The sequence below is a fragment of the Lactuca sativa genome, chromosome 7 (assembly GCF_002870075.4).
Source record: "Lactuca sativa cultivar Salinas chromosome 7, Lsat_Salinas_v11, whole genome shotgun sequence".
Lineage (NCBI taxonomy): Eukaryota > Viridiplantae > Streptophyta > Magnoliopsida > Asterales > Asteraceae > Lactuca > Lactuca sativa.
In genome coordinates, this window is record NC_056629.2 from 5,276,353 (window position 1) to 5,294,467 (window position 18,115).

The window sequence follows — 18,115 nt, forward strand, 5'->3', positions numbered from 1 at the left end:
TGTTAAAAATATAACTTTAAAAATAAAGTCAAAATTAGCCGACGGAGTCTAAACGAAAGTTGTAGAGTACGTCTCCACCTACGCGTAGATATAAATAACGTCAAAAACGGAGTTCGTATGAACGAGTTACAAATTATAATAGCATATTTACGTATTAAAATAAAGTATAAATCATATATACGTACACACACACACACACACACACACACATATATATATATATATATATATATATACATATGTATATATCATTAGAAAGGTATCGATGATGCGGTCATTATAAGACTAATGTTGAGTTCTTTCGACATTAGTTTAGTGTAAATATCGTTAAATCTATTTAAAATAGTATTATAAAGGGGTGTTTAGTTGTTTATATAACTATAAGGTCATTAAGTAATTATGGAGGGTAGTTTTTGTAAATTCAATTACTATAAATAAGAGGCTTGGACTCTCATATTTCTTGCACCATTCTCTTGATTCAAGAGTCTTTCTCTTCTTATCCCCCGAGCATTTTTGGTCCCTCGTGATTCGACTTCTCTTTCTGTAGTTTTAGTATAGTAAGGTGAGCGCTGAAGCGCTGCACAAATCTTTTTTAGAAAGATTCAGCGACGAAGTTCTCCCCCTGCAGAGCCCGACTCCTAGCTAAAATCCCCTTGTAAGTAAGTTATGTTTACCCTATTTTAAATATAGTTTATATTTAAAATTAGTATTGTTATTATAATTTTATAATAAATATTTAAGCTATTATTATGACTTATATAAGTGTCGCTATAATATCTTTTTAACTACTCGCGGTACGGGGAATCTGGTTTAAAGGGCCGCATAGGGTTGTTGGATTTCAGAGTGCTATACGCCAAAATGGTCATGTCCTCCGGTGTTTTATGTTTGGCCCCTGTCTGTACATAGTGGTTGGAAAGTATTGTTTAAACGCTTATATAATAATAATAATAATAATAATAATAATAATAATAATAATAAGACTAATAATTAGTCAAGGTAAATATTAGATTAAAATCTAGTGGTGATAATACTAGGTTTCGTCGAAGGAAATTATTTTAAAGTAAACGAAGCGCTGTCCGAGTACCGAGTCACCACCTTCTCAGGTGAGTGCATAGTTACTTTCATCTTACACATAGATATGAAGTATTTTATATAAACTACGTGCTATGTGTGCATATTATATGAATACTTGTTGTCTATGTTGGATGAACGTTTTTTTTATACATGTTTTAAATGATTTGAACTGTATACGTATTTTAAATATACAAGTATGTTGGGTATGAGATGGGTAGATGAATGATGAGAGATAAAAGATTATGTAAGTAAACATTGGCAGCTATAGACTTAGTGCCTAAAAAATAACATCGGCAACTATGGACTTAGTGCTTATTGGACAAACACTGGTAGCTATGGACTTAGTACCTGTTAGGAACTGGTAGCTATGGACTTAGTACCTGTTAGGAACTGGTAGCTATGGACTTAGTACCTGTTAGGAACTGGTAGCTATGGATTTAGTACCCGATGAATAAACTATAGCATCTATGGAATTAGTGCTTTACGAACGAGCATTGGCAGCTATGGATTTAGTGCTAGTCCTATAACCCTGGAAACAAGGGACTTCGGAATAAACGAATGCAGGATAGATGACTCTTAGGATAGATCCTTAAGAGTAAAGAAGATAATGGGGATGGGTAATTGGGTTGATTGTTTGATTGTTTAAACATAACAGTTATATTATTGTGGGTTGAAAACCATATGTACTCACCAGGTTTCCCAACCTGACCCACTCAGTTTATTTATATCACATGTGTTGATATGAAGTCACATTACACTGAGAGATTAAAGAGATGTAGGTCACTGGTGTAAATAAATGTAAGTTCCGTTTATGCTTATGTTTATGTATTGATGATGACATCCCAAACGTTTTAAAAAGAATAAAATACGTTTCTTCGAAAATGTTTTGATAACGTATTTATCGTGTTTTTCTGGGAACAAATTCTGCAACATTTTTATGAAAAGAAGTACTCTGACTTTTACAAAGCATAAACAAAATTGGTCTTTTCTGTCCGTGAAAATGGGGATGTCATAATTGCGTTCGCTACCGGGAGTGTCATGGCCTCTACGTAGCCATTCCACCAGGAGAGAGCTTGATCAATGAATGTGCAGGTTGCGAACTTGACCTTACAATCGTTCGGACACCCGCATATTTCAAAAATAGACTCTACTATCTCAATCCATCTCTTAAGGGCTATGACGCCTCCTGTCCCATTAAAGGTCTGAGGTTTGGCGTTGGTGAAATCCTTGTAAGTGCATGTTCGTGCAGCTCCATGATTTGTTCATTGATTTGTACTTCCAGTTCCCTGTCCGTTACCTTCTCTGTTGTTTCCATTGCGAATCTGTGCAAGTGCTGCAGTGAACGCAACGGACATTGTTGTCTGGAATGCAACTGAGTTTATTTCCGACGGGGTTGGTGTTGCATTGTTTCCCCGGTTGGGTCTTTGAGGCATCTTTCTATCATGGAACGAAAAGATATTGAGTGCCTATGGTTTTTGCGAGTTTGTGATCCCATAGACTAGGGGTATAACATGTACTTAAGTAATTTCACACATTGACATACAACAGGGAAGTAAAACACATAGCAGATAACAATGTTATGATAAAACATAAAGCATTTCCATGAATACTAATAGTTTTGATACATGAAATTTTGCCAAAAGGCATACAGTACATAGAAATATAAAATCCGGCAGCATGACGACCCTATGAGTAGTGTAATCACTTAAACATAGAGTCGATAGTACATAGCATAGTATGCCTAAGAGAAACCTAATACTAATAGGATAGACTACTAATCCTGATCATACGGAGAAGTTTCTAAAGGCAGTAGCGAAATCATATCCCAAAATGTTGTGCCAACAACTAATCCATCTCGGTCATTTCTCTGATGACCTCATCCCTTTCCTGTTCAGCTTGCACGGCTCGTGCCTCCATAGCAAACAGATGTTGCCGAAGTGTGGTGACCTCTGCTTCCAGAGAACGATCCTTACCAAGGGAATCCGCTGGTGGAGCAGGGTGGTCCTGGTGTGCATCATCGATAGGTGGTTCAACAGGGGCCTCATTCACGTCCCTACCTTCCTCCATGTCTTCGTCAGTCCCCTCAAACTCATAGTCACTATCAATGTACACGTCGGGCCCAACGTCATGGGCTCCTCCTTGTTCTTCTTCAGGATCCTCCTTAAGCATTCCTTGAGCCACTAGCGCTTGATAGAAATGTACCCCTTGTTGAATCATCATCCATGGTGACTGCATGAGGGCATATAAATAGGTCATGTTTTGATTATCCCCATATTCCGAAGCTTTTATTTGGATTCCCTAGAGTTATTGGAGAGTGGGGTAGGATTTTGGATTCATTTCCCGCTATGATTACTCCCGAACATATGTTGGTCATATTCTGAACAAATATAGTTGATCATGCTATATTCATCCCAAATATTACTACATAACTGCCCAGGTTTAATCATAGTGTTCAATTTCCTCCAAAAGCTTTTATTAAATATTGTTAGGTTATTATCCTAATATGCGCACATAAGTGTGAAATTTTCGTTTTGTTTAGAGTTATTTAGTCGCATTGTGTTTATAGTTGCATATCATGTATGGTTAGATATGCTAGTTCACTATAAACATTGCTCTGATACCAACCTGTCACACCCCGAACCAGACGGCGGAAACGTTCGGGGGCTCGTGTGACTAACAATTGAATTATCATCACAATGAATATACATGAAACATAAAACATTCATCACTAACATTACATATAACAACTAGCATTGTTCACATCAAGTACATTGTTATAAGTTACATAGTTTCAAGTTTTAAAAGTACGATAAATGATGTTACACAAAATAAATCCATACATTCTTGCAAATTCTTCCTGCTTAACGATTAACTGAGAATACAAGTTATTTTGAAAACGGTCAACGTATATAATGTTGGTGAGTTCATAAGTATGGTTGAATAAAAGCCTTTGTATCTTTCGTAAAAACCCAGAAAATCCGATATTTTCTATAAATTGTCTGAAAATGATGTGAAAATCAAGTATAAATGCATGTATGAATTTCATAGTTATAACTTGTGTGAGTGTAGTTTAGATTCATTGTATTGTGAATAAGTGATAAATGTATATGAATAATTTCTCCAGAAAATCCGATATTTTTTGTTTTATAACAACGTCTAGATTTTGTATCGTTAAATAAGTCGTTTTTGCATTGACACAATCGAAGAGTTTATCTTCAAAAGGTTAAATTTTGGTATTGAATCTCTATATGAGCTGTTATAACCATGCATGATAATGACTAGGTTGCCCGTCTTGACATTTTTCCAAATGTTGGTAGTGCTCAGGATTTGGTCGCCCTAAACTGGCCTAGTATAGCTGTAGCGAACAATTAAGGCGTGGGGGGTCACCCCGTATAGATCTATACACAAACTCCAGCTTTCCTACCAGGAAACTTTGATTATAACTACATGCTACGATTGTATACTCAGAGGTGCCAACCGATATGTCTCACTAGATTCTCAACCCTTTTTGTATTATGTTTAATGTTTACGTATATGTGGGTCGCAAGGCCCAATAAACACGTCATGGAATTTCCATTCCAATCCTTATTAGCATATAATTAGACCACAAAGGCCTAATAACATGTAAGATGGTAATTTAGGCCCAATAGGCATGTAAATGGGCCACAAAAGCCCAATGAACATGTAATCCACAATTTAGGCCTAAATTGACATGTAAGTGGGTCGCAAGGCCCAATAAACACGTCATGGAAAACATTGGGCTCATTATACACTTAAATGGGCCCTTAGGGCCTAATGGCCAAGTAACGTGAATATTAGGTCCAATAAATAGTTATTGACGTATTTCGTTCATTTGTTTTGTTCCGTTGTTTGTTTTAGCTCGAGGTTTACTTGATTAATGATAAGAAACCTTCTTTTTGTAAAAATGACATTTTTGGCAAATAATCCTATAAATTTTCAATTAAGGCTCAAGTTTTGTAAAAATGACATTTTAGTCCATAATTATAAAGAATTGCAATTTTGTCCCAAATGTTTAGAAATTCACAAATTTAATCCAAAATTTTATATTTTGATATTTATGGCCTAGTTTTGCAGAAAATTGCATTTTCAGCCCTTTGTTTGTAAAAATTTACACTTTCGGCCCAATTTTGGAAAAAATTACATTTTTGGTCCCATTTGAAAATAAATGTTATTTTCACCCCTAAATTTGGTTTATTTACATTTATGACCCAAATTTTACTCAGATAACATTTCTAATCCCAAAACTTCATTTTTTTCGCAAGTTTGGGCCCAAACCGTGAGGCCCAAAAGTTTTGGCCCATTAAGCCCAAATTTTCATTTTTGGACCTTTTTAAAGTATGTTTAACATAAAAATACCTTTTTATACATGTAGAACCTGTTTGGTCCCTATAAAAACATAAATGTCACTTTTTGCCCTTATCTTTTGTTTTCTTGACAATTTTGACCCTTAACAAAGTTTTTGTTGAAATCTTTTGTTTCTTAAACATGTAATCACTTTTGGCTTGATAATGTGATGTATATAATGTCATAGTTCATAGATCTTTGCTCAATAGTACTTAGAATTTCGAGATTTGCTAAGATCTAACACATTTTTACCAAATAAACTAAGAATTCACATAAAACATGCATATAACACATAGATCTACACATTTACTTGCATTCTCCCCCAAAAATCATATGAAAACCGAAGACAAGGGGGTATGAACTCACCTTTGCTTGATGCTTCGGTTTTTGAAGAATAAGTGGAAGAGATTTTTGGTCTTAGCACACCTTTGTTGTGGATCTCGAGTTTATGAAGCTTCTAAGGTGTGATCATGGAATAAAACCATGTAAGAAGGAGTTTTTCATGTTAAGATGAAAGAAGATACTTGTGTTTGACGATAACATACCAAAGATTGGAATGACTTGATGGAGATCCTTAGAACTATAGCATTTTTTTGAGATCTTGGAAGAAGGAAGAGGATGATTTTAGAGATGTTTGGAGAGAATTTTTGAGTGTGTGTATGTGTGTGTGTTTTGGCTCTCGACCGAGAGTAGATGAAGAGAGGGGAGAGAGGTGGTGAGGTGATTTACATGGGAACATGAGAGATCATGCCTTGATACATGGTGTGTATTATGGAGGTGGCACCTCCAAAGTCAACTCCCCTCCCCCCCATTTGATTTTTCTCTCTTTTTTTTGTTAAATGGTGTTGGGCCGAGAGTTTGGGCTAAGAAGGGTAGGGATGAAATAGTTTGAGCCCATTGACATTTAGTTAGGATTTTTGGAACCTAAACATAAATTTTTTGGCCCATTGGGCCCATTAGATAGCTCACGGCCCATTTTGAAAGAAAAAGGGAGTTTATGTCCCATTACGACAAATTAATTAATTAATGGCCCATAAGGCCCATTAAGGGTAAACTAATTTGTTTTGGACCCAAAATGGCCCAAAATGCTAAGTTTTATGGAAGTGGGTCCAATTAGACTCCAAATAAGGTTTCCAAGCCCAAAATGGTTGAATTGTATGCTTATTGGTCCATTATGCCTAATAAGGAAATCCTAGTCCAGTATGGACTTAAACCATGGTTCTTAGGGTTTCAGACTCTTTTGATGAACATAAATGGTGAATCTAAATGAGCATTGAGTGATATTTACTTAGAGTATATGTTTTACAATATATGAACGGTTACACAAGAATATAATTTCCTAGCTAAAATGTTAGTTGTGACAGGGGAAGCCCATGACACTTAGATATCAGACCATGGGGGAGCCCGTGGCATTCCTGGTAAACACCATGTGGGAGCCCACGACACTTGGATATCAGACCAGTGGGGGAGCATGTGACATTCCAGGTGAAGACTAGGGGGGAAGCCCTTGGCACTTAAGACCATGGGGATAGCTCATGGCAACTATATTTGTTGCATGATATTATGTGGTTGTATGTATTGTGATATTTTGTGAAACTCACTAAGCTTTATGTTTACCCAGTTGTTTATGGTTTCAACTATCATTGGTTATTGCTGGAAGGCGAATGCGGCACTGTACACATTCATCAGCAACATTGAAGATTCCACATTTCTACATTACTCTGACTTTTAATAAATGTAATTTGAAATAAATAGTTTTCTTAATTAATGGGTTGATAAATTGAAAAGTTTTACATTAATAAAAATGGAATTTTTGGTTGTGAAAATGGGACGTTACATTGATTAAAGTTAAAACAAAATCAATGCATATCTAATTATATACGTTGAAATTGTTACCTCTTTAACCTCGTGTGTTTAATTTTTTTTTTACATTTGATAATGTTAATTACGTCACAATATTCGATTTTAGTAAAATTCACTTATTGCAAATAAAACAATTTATATATAAAAAATAAAGAAGATATATGATCTGGTAGTTCATGATCACAATCATTTGTGCATTTTGTAATGAATATATAATGATTTTGTAAAAACACCTCAAGTATTTGGCTACTTTTTAATTCAATACATAAGACCTGTATACAACTCTCTCCTATGTCGGCTCCTCAAATTGAAAAAGCCCACATGTACTCTTGAGTTTCTCTTATTTTCTCCTTCATCGATTCCTTTTTTAGTTGTTGAATTTGTAAATTATAGGATTCGTGATTGGTTTTGTGTTAGTGGATGTTTATTTATTTGTGTATAGGTAAATCACTAAATCCTAATCCATGACTTGGATTTTTACAACTTTTCTAAGTGGGCAAATTTGTTCCATGTTACATCGATTACAATTTATTTTATTTTCAAAAGCAAGTTTTCAAACATCTTTATTTAGTTAACATAATAATGTATTTAAATGTATGTGATTTGTTCCATTTAGTTTATTGCCAATAGCGTAACACCCTTGGTTAATGAACATCTTTATTTTTAAAAATTCAATCAAGTTTGGGGTTTACGGTTGTGGGTCGCGGTGTGGTTGTGGAATCTAGATCGCGACGTTGTGGACCTAATGAGCAAAACCCTATAAGCCTCGAGATTTAGGCCTATTTAAGGCACACTTCATTAGGGTTACATCGTTTTTTATAACCTTCATCCCAAAGAACCTTCTTCCACCTAACCCTGACTTTTTTTTGTGTGTATGTTTGTTCTTGGTGCTCTTTGTGAAGATTCAAGCAAGTAAAGCTTAAAGGAAGGTCTTGGAGAGTGAGTCTTTAGTGCTCCACCAATCAAATCATCCTCAGGATCTTTTGTGAGTGTCAAGTTCTTATCTTTATGATTCCATGATGTTAGATTTAGGAAATAGATGACCTTATGGCCATTGGCATCCCTTATTTCATGTGTCCTTGGAGGTTGAGGAACTCTGAGACCTTTTGAGTAAATTATATTGTTTATGGGCCTTGATATTGGAACAAATAAGCTTACTTGAGTTCCTAGTTCAACTATGCACTTACTTTTAACTCTTTGATGGATTTTTGGACTTGGGGTTTGAGTTTTTTGGTTGATTCAACCATTAAGACGGATAAAGTTGGAAACTTTATCCATTAAGACGTTTAGGAGTTTTATGATTCGATATTTGGAACTCTTGTCTTAACGAATTAAGTCCTTAATAATAGTTAGTTATTTTGTCGGAACCATGACACAGTAAAGGGTAGGTCGTGACGTGGGTTGCGAGATCTAGTTGCGATTGTTTTGTCATCTGGTAACTATGTAGTTGGCCACGATGCAGGGTAACAATGGTTGACCGTTGACTTTAGCCATCGACTTTTTAACAAAGTTTGACCTTTGGTCAGAATGTAATTTTTAAGTTGTAAACTGAGGTTTGACCTCTGTTAGGATTAGGAGGTTCGTGTAGATGACTTCATGAGACTTTGGATGTTAGCTTTTTCAGATCATTGATTCGGGTAAGTTTCTCGTTATACTATATACCACATTATGTATTCTTGTGTGCTAGGATGTGGTTAGATTGTAGTATGTTGTTAGTCTAGTAAACTTGTTAGTTTGTTGTCTGTGGTATTGAGTTGTTTGTGTATTAGTCATATATATATATATATATATATATATATATATATATATATATATATATATATATATATATATATATATATATATATATTGTAACTTTCCAAGAATTCAGAGTAAATTTTCATTTTTTAAAACCATAAATAATGCAAACGATTTGTTTCAAAACCATCCAAAGTGATTATATCATTTAAACATCAGAGTAAAAGTCATAAATAGCTAATGCGGAAAATGTTGGGGGACGATGTGCAGTCACATCGGACCCTTCCCTTTGCAACTGAAAGTACCTTAAACCATAAACACATAACTGTAAGCACAAAACTTAGTGAGTTTCCCAAAATACCACATACCATACATATTATTGGGCCTAGACCGCGCATTAGGCCCAACCCATAAAAAGGGCCTAGCCTTTCATGATCAATGGGCCCAACCCAACATACAAATAGGCCTAGCCCACCATACAATGGGCCTAGTCAAACATAAAAGGGGCCCAAACCACTCATGCAAATGGGCCGAGTTCTATATGTATGCTAATGGTCCCAACTCAACATACAATGCAAGAGTCAGAAAGACAACTAACATTCTACATAACACATCCTATTGGACCGACATTGGTGCCTTCGATACATGGGTACTTTAAAAAGACTCATCTCGAACTGAAGATAACTGAATCACACACACACACACGGTTACTACAAGGGCTCCTCACACTCTAGCAACTTGCAAAGATTATAAAAGTCTTGGATCTCCAAGCTCTAGACACAACAATCCACAAGGATGAACTTCTCCTTCTTCCACAAGGCACCAAGAACACTCCAAATCACTCAAAGGCCTCAATAATCTCAAAATAGGGTTAGGGTTTCGAGGGAACTACTTTAGAGGATGGAGGCTGAAGATAAGAAGGGTTTCCAAATGGTGAAGGTCTTTAAATAGGGTCCAAGACCCAAAAACCATGCTTTGACCCTGCCACGAGTACGCCCAACTTACTCTAGATACGCCCAATGTACTAAAGAGAATCCCCACGACCAAATTAAGTGAAGTACGCCCAACGTACATGCCATGTACGCCTAGCATACATGTCAAAACTCATTTCCATTCTAACTTCTAATGACCATTACCTATTCATCCCAACTCTGCTTTCGACGTTCTTTATATGCTCAAAAAGGTAATGAAAAACCCTTCAATCCCATCTAATATCCTTTGACTTAGAACTTACCGAAAAGGATGAACTTCTCCTTATTTCACGAAAGAAGTCTGAAGCATCACTTTTACCATTATACCCTTTGACTCAAAAACACAAACTGAGAGCTTGGATCACATAACCTATATAATCCATATCCCATTGGGTCTAAAACCCAATCCCTTTGAAGTCTAAGGCCCTTACTTGTTCCATTAAATGCCCATGATACCCGAAATAGGAAACATCTCGAAACAAGATGTTACACACACACACACACGTATATATATATATATATATATATATATATATATATATATATATATATATACATCGACATATTTGTGGTGAGTTGAGGCAGTAAAGATTTGTGTTGAAGGCCAAGATACTCGGGTGGACCAACTTCATGCTAAGGGCCAGGTGTGGACTTACTTTTTGTTGAAGCCTTGAAGGCAAGGGTGCATACTAGCTTTATGTTGAAGGCAAAAGTGGTAAACTAACTTCGTGTTGAAGGTCAATGTTTGTATGCTTGCATGTATTATGATGTTTATGATATTTTGTAAAGCTCATTGAGCTCTGACTTACAATTATGGATTAAAGGTTTTAGGTACTTAAGATGATTGTGGGAAGATGAATGCGTGACTGTATACACTCATCAACAATTTTTGTACTTTGTGATTCCACGCTTATTTATCATAGTTTTTGTCTCTTGAAAACAAATGATTTTATTGGTTTTGGTTTATGAAAATGGTGTTTGATCTTAATTAAAAATCAAAAAATATTGTGAAAATTGAGACGTTTCAAATAACTCTATTGTCTTATTTACACTTTTTTTTCCACATAATTAATGGTTATTAATACTCAATTATATCATTATTCTTGTTAATTAAATACCTTTTGGGTTTTAGGTAAATGGCGTGGTACACATACTTAAAGACATATTAGTATATACACCTTTTGGGTTTTAAGTAAGCGGTGTGGTACACATACTTAAAGACCTGTTAGTATATACAAACTTCATCCATGTTGTGATATGTTTAGAACGTTCCTAGTTATAATTACTCACTTTTATATGTATATCAGTGAATTTAAATTATTTATGGATTTTAGACCATTTAGATCCAACTCAATCCGATTTTAAACACTTAAACCCGATTCAATCATACAACTAATCACTACCCCATCAAATTGAGAAAAGTTATGGATCCATCACATATATATCTAAAGTTGGTTAAGACAAAATGGTGGGGGTTAAACGATGGTGCAACCTACGAGCCCTCACACATGTCTGGTTATGGTTGTGGACGTAAAACATAAGGTTCATGAACTTCTTAGTTAGGTACGTATGCATCGTCTTTTACAACTTTTAATTTTGGTTTAACTATAATTTACAATTGCTTTATACAAATATTTATTTAATAGTTAAATTAAGAACTATAAAAAGTTAGTGATTATAATGTATATAAATGTAAAAATATGTTAAAGCTAATAGTTTGTTCATATAATCAAAACCAAAATAAAGTCTTACATTTAAAATTAGACACAAGTACAAAGAAACTAAAGGTATAGTGGAAATTAGTGGTTTGATCTGACTTTCGTTTTAGTTGCACTGATTATACCTATGATTTTATTTATTTGTGACAAAACTGCAAGATTGGCCCCTGTGGTATTCAAAAAACTTTGGATGATGTCCAAAAAGTTTTTCATTTGCATAGAAAGTCCAAAATCAAGGTTTTTTTTTTGTTTTTGGTTCAAAAAAACTTGAAATGACAGTTATACCCTTTTACTTTGTTTTCATATTTTTTTATTTTTCAAATACTATTTTAATTTAAAAATAAAAATAAAATAAAATAATTATCCCCAACCCAATCCCCTATCTCTCTCTCTCTCCCCCTTCTCTTTCTCTCTAACAGAAGATAAGAATTCATGTGGGATTGAAGATTTTACCTACCATCGTTCTAATACTATTGTCAATCTTCCTCCATGGATACTCTCAATTAGAAACCAACGATGCTAAAGCTATGTTATCACTCAAGAAGGCCCACATCCCTCTTTTACAAGCTCCATCTTTCTCTACTTTACAGTCTATCGGAAAATTGGTGACAATCAACCAGAAAAATCGTCACCATGCTCGTTGGATGCAACCGAAATTCATCCCATGCTCGTCGGCTTCAACTATGTTCAGATTTGTGGCTTGATTTTCTGTCGTTTCTTTTTCTTCGCCGGATCCTACTAGGGTTTGTCCTTCTTTTCTGGCATCGCTGCTATGACAACGAGTTCGGCTTGTTGAAGTAGCCACTTAGTGGCTTCTCCTTCAGACTTGTGTCTTAGTTCCTGATTAAGTTGAAAAACACACGACCTCAGATCTTGAAGACGAAACAGATTAGAGATGGACCTTGTGCTTGCAGATTTTCATCACAGACTTTGTGCTCCAGTTTCCAAAGTGACATTCATGGTTTATCTTGATACGGATGAGGTTTATGCTAAAATATGTCTTCTCCCCTTTAGAAACCTTAATAATTTTGATTTTGATGATAATAGGATTTTAGGGTTTCAAAATCAAGAAAACTCAATCAGATGCTAACAATGATGGTTGATTATCAGTCCCAAGGTATTGCGCATAAACAATTTTCCCTAGGCTCAATTACACTGTTCTCCTGTTCAAAACATCTTAGCCAAGGTTATTTATTGGCAAATTTGGAAAGTCACACATATTTATAGAGTGATTTGATTTTGTTTGTTAAATATGATAATGGCGATGGGTGATTCATAAAGAAGATGATGAATAGTAGGACCCTATTTCTTTCTCTTATGAATCATGTATAGAGAGAGAGAGGATAAGTATTACTATTTTTTTAAATTAAAATAGTATGTTAAAAACTAAAAAAATATAAAAAAGAAAGTAAAGGGTATAATCGTTTTTTAAAAAACTTTTGGAACAAAAACACAGAAAAAACTTGCTTTTGTACCTTCTATGTAAGTAAAAAACTTTTTGGATCCTATCCAAAGTTTTTTGAATACCACGGGACCAATTTCACAGTTTTGTATTTATTTGTAAAAAATGGTTAATAACGTCAGGAAAAAAATGTTAAATTATTATAACAAGACGGGAAAATGACTTAGGAGGGTAACTACCTATTATTCATGTTCACATATTGGCAACTTCTTCTTTTTTGTACATAATAAAGCAACTAACTTGTTTTAACTGTTTAAATTACACCAATATTACCGGCTAATATTTGTTTTAACCGGTAACTCAAAGGGAAAATGACTTAGGAGGGTAACTATCTCTTATCCGTGTTCACATATTGACAACTTCTTATTTTTTGTACATAAGAAAGCAACTAACTTGTTTTAACTGTGTAACGTCCCAAAAATCATGACCAAAAATTTCGTTTTTAGTTTAATACTAAAACCATAATTGTCAAACCATTAATTTAATACTCCGCCATCGGACCCTGCTCGGTATACAGATTTGTCTCTTTTAGGCCCCGCCCGCTAAACACATACAATCATATAACATGCTAACACATAAAGAAACATACTCTACTGTATCCCTGTCCTAAGAAACATATTCTGCTAATAATGAGATATGGAACTTCATCCGTACTCATCTAGTTCCAGCCAGGGCTTCAGCAGTGCAAGGTGAGTCTCCTCACTGTGTGAATGGGTCTAAGGCCACAATGCCAGCCCATGTAGTCTATGAGTAGGAAGACTCGGGGGTTAGCCTTAGACATTGTATGCTAGTATGTTATTCCAGACCAAGGTCCGATGTCGGGCGGGTGCCCGAGGAATGTTTGCATGTTAGATTATACTTGTTGTCTGTGTGATACTTGTATGTGTCTGGTAGGGAGGTGAGTGTGGGCGAGGTTCCGTATCTCATCACTAGCTGAGTACGGACGATGTTTCGTACCTCATTATTAGCAGAGTATGTTTCTTAGGACAGAGATACAGTCAAGTATGTTTCTTTATGTGTTAGCATCTTATATGATTGTATGTGTTTAGCGGCCGGGGCTCGAAGACAGGCAGAGCCTAAGAGAGATAGATATGTATACCGAGTGGGGCTCGATGCTAGGAGGGGCCTGATGCCGGGCGAGGCCCGATGCCGGAGAATTAAATTAATGGTTTGACAATTATGGTTTTAGTATTAAATTAAAAACGAAATTTTTGGTCATGATTTTTGGGATGTTACACAGTTAAAACAAGTTAGTTGCTTTCTTATGTACAAAAAATAAGAAGTTGCCAATATGTGAACACGGATAAGAGGTAGTTACCCTCCTAAGTCATTTTCCCTTTGAGTTTCCGATTAAAACATGTATTAGCCGGTAATATTGGTGTAATTTAAACAGTTAGAACAAGTTAGTTGTTTTATTATGTACAAAAAAGAAGAAGTTGCCAATATATGAACACGAATAAGAGGTAATTACCCTCGTAAGTCATTTTTCCTAAAAAGACAAACATGCCCATGCCTTCGTCTTTGATTTTTTGTTTCGAGCAAAACCAAAAGTACTTGGAAAATTTAGTATTGAAGTTTATGCTTTATTTTAGATAAGTAAAGCTTATTAAAAAGGTCAATCTTGTCATTTACCAAGGTCTGGCCCAAAGCATGCTCACAGGCCCAACAAAAACAAAAGAAGGGCCCAAGTTTTCTGATATTCCATATTTCCAGTGGTACGGTACGTATCGGGCAAGAAAACTCTCCATTCCTCTCCTCCAAACACAACTCTCAAACCCTGTAATCACTCTTTCGATTTACTCCGTTTCTTCGTCAACCTTCAATCATGGTGCTCGAGGTACATTTTTCAATTTTGCCACATACTCTTCTATTTCAAAAAACTAGGGTTTTAATTTGTTATTTGGATCAGGCTACGATGATCTGTATCGATAATTCCGAATGGATGCGTAACGGGGATTACTCACCCACTAGGTTTCAAGCCCAATCCGACGCTGTTAATCTGATTTGTGGCGCTAAAACCCAGGTAATTTGATAGTCAATCATAGGGCTTTTGTTTTGTTGTTGCCAAGAGTTTAAATCGTACGTAAATATTGTTAATTGGGAAAAGTTTTCGGTAGATTGGGACAAGATCCCACATAAGATGAATTTTGTGGGTCTAGGCGTTTGGCTACTAGTTTTTTTACATAAATTATATTCGTCAATAGCAAGTTGACTTATCCGGTGAGAAGCTGAAAAATTGATGTTGCAGTCTAATCCTGAAAATACAGTGGGCGTATTGACAATGGCTGGCAAAGGTGTCCGTGTTCTTGTCACTCCTACTAGCGATCTTGGCAAGATCCTGGCTTGCATGCATGGTTAGCTTCTTTGATGTAATATTTACTTACAATCTATACAACATTTTTGTATGAAGTTTGAAGTGCTGAAATTTATTCTTCACTTACTCAGGTTTAGAAATAGGTGGTGAGATGAACTTAGCAGCTGGGATCCAAATTGCTCAGTTGGCTTTAAAGCATCGTCAAAACAAAAAACAGCAACAAAGGATAATTGTGTTTGCTGGAGGGTATGTATATGTATCCTTATACATATCATCTTTTTATTAATTATCTTCTGATTTCATTCACATTTTTTGGTTTTCAGTCCTGTCAAATATGATAAGAAAGTACTGGAGCTGATTGGGAAGAAGTTAAAGAAGAACAGTGTAGCTCTTGATGTTGTGAACTTTGGTGAAGAAGATGAATCAAAGTCAGAAAAGCTTGAAGCTTTAGTTGCTGCTGTAAACAACAATGACAGCAGTCACATTGTTCATGTCCCAGCTGGATCAAATGCTCTTTCTGATGTTCTTTTAAGGTTTATTATAATTTATTTTTTATTGACATATCTTTATTAGTATTAAGTATTGCATTGGCTGATAAATGTTTTACTGTTAGTACAGTACTCCAATATTTACTGGTGATGGAGAAGGTGGAAGTGGATTTGCAGCGGCAGCAGCTGCAGCTGCAGCTGGTGGTGTATCTGGTTATGACTTTGGTGTTGACCCAAATCTTGATCCTGAGCTGGCACTTGCTCTTCGTGTTTCAATGGAAGAAGAAAGAGCAAGGCAAGAAGCTGCTGCTAAAAAAGCTGCAGATGATTCTTCAAAGAATGAGAAACAAGGGGAGTCTACTTCACAAGATGCAACTATGTCTGAAAATGTTGCTTCTGAATCTGAGAATAAAAAAGATGATTTAATGGTTACTTCTTGTCTTGCTTCTTATTTTTTTTAGCTTTAACTTTAATTTTTATAATACATATTTGTTGTTAACAGTATAATAATGGTGGCTTGTCAGGATGATGAGAATGCATTGCTGCAACAGGCTCTTGCCATGTCAATGGATGACCCTGCTGCTACTACTGTGACAACAAGGGATACTGACATGTCAGAGGCAGCTGCTGATGATCAAGATTTGGCACTTGGTAACTTGCTATGAATTTTATATACGATTGATATTTTTACAGTTATGGTAAAAAAAAAGGTGAATCAATCTTTGAAACTAAATGGTGTTAATTTGCAATTTGCAGCCCTACAATTGTCTGTTGAAGAAGGTGCAAAAGATGGATCAGGGTCAGGGCAGGCAGATATGGGGAAGCTCTTGGCTGATCAGTCGTTTGTCTCATCTATTCTTGCTTCGGTACATCATCATTACACTTTTTTCTTATTTTTTTGAATAGAAAAAAAATAATACCAAAAATGGAGAGAAATTGATTTTTTTTTTGTTTTTTTGGGGTTGGTTTTGAAGCTGCCAGGAGTCGACCCGAATGATCCTTCAGTCAAGGATTTGCTTGCTTCAATGCAAAATCAGCCTGAGGTTAGTTCAAAGATCTTTTTTTTTTTTTTTTTTTTTTTTTTTTTAAATAAGAAATAAAAATTAATTTGAGATTTTATTAGTCTGACCAGAAGAAAAAGGAGGATAAAGCACCCAAGGAAGACGACAAGTGATGTTATTGTTATGTGGTCTTTTTTTTTCCTAAGTATAATCCCTGGCATGTACCACTCCTAAAAAACCTGATTTTTATTTTATTTTTGTAGGCAAACCACTCCATGAGTTATATATTTCTTTTGTATTTGTGGGTGTAGAGGTTACAAATTACGGTGGCATTTGTTGTTTAATGAATGATAATGGGATATGGATAGACTTGTTGATTACACCATAGAATCTATGTTCTGGTTTTAAATGGTCCCTAATTTTTATTTTTATTTTTATTTTGTGTCATTTAAGTCATTAAACTAGTGAACAGCCTGTTAAAAAAGATCATAAAGCTCTGTTTTTCTCATTTGGTCCCGGTTTCACAGGTTACATATAATCCGGGTGGATTTGATTTGATTTGATTTTATAAAAATTAAAAATTAAAAAATAATCGATGTAGACATCAGATGGATTCCCTTATCAATCTCTGTTTCCATGTAAATCACATTGCATTCACTGTGCAAACTAAAGGTGAAAATTCTCTCGAAATAGCTGTTTCTTACTTTCTTCCTTGCAGATCATCCATTTTTGAGAAAATATAAATGATGGATAAGTTATCGTAATTCTGAGTTATTAGATAGTTTACAGGGAAAGATTTCATCAAGGGGATGAATCTTATGATTACAAGTAGTTTGAAATCTTGAAGCTGAACCAGATTATACCATTGGTTTCCTGTTCAGCTGATGGTATAATTTATTAACTGTTCTTCTGTTTGAAATCTTCATCATTCCAAATACCATTCAACAAACTGTTTTGAATAATCTTCTTCAAATCCAACGTTCATACACCCATCTTCACGCTCTTCGATCAATCAGCCACACATAAACATAAACCGGTAATTGTCTTCAAATAATTGAAACCTCAATCCATCTTCATCCTTTGAAATACCCATCAACAAGCTGTTTCGAATTATCTTCTTCA

At 35.2% G+C, this 18,115-nt stretch overlaps 1 protein-coding gene across 2 annotated transcripts; it reads left to right on the top strand.

Annotated features, from left to right (window-relative positions):
• The first annotated feature begins 14,873 nt into the window (after positions 1 to 14,873).
• Positions 14,874 to 17,373, top strand: LOC111902668 (26S proteasome non-ATPase regulatory subunit 4 homolog). Of its 2 annotated transcripts, none has more exons than XM_023898485.2 (10): positions 14,874 to 15,027; positions 15,100 to 15,213; positions 15,439 to 15,544; positions 15,636 to 15,750; positions 15,828 to 16,037; positions 16,123 to 16,420; positions 16,517 to 16,643; positions 16,749 to 16,858; positions 16,967 to 17,035; positions 17,116 to 17,373. In XM_023898485.2, the coding sequence occupies exons 1-10, from the start codon at positions 15,016 to 15,018 to the stop codon at positions 17,164 to 17,166; spliced, it is 1,212 nt and encodes a 403-aa protein (XP_023754253.1). In that variant the 5' UTR covers positions 14,874 to 15,015; the 3' UTR covers positions 17,167 to 17,373. The 2 variants fall into 2 exon arrangements, with proteins under 2 accessions (XP_023754253.1, XP_023754254.1); XM_023898486.3 differs by having other exon boundaries at positions 15,013 to 15,027; positions 15,458 to 15,544.
• Positions 17,374 to 18,115: the final 742 nt, after the last annotated feature.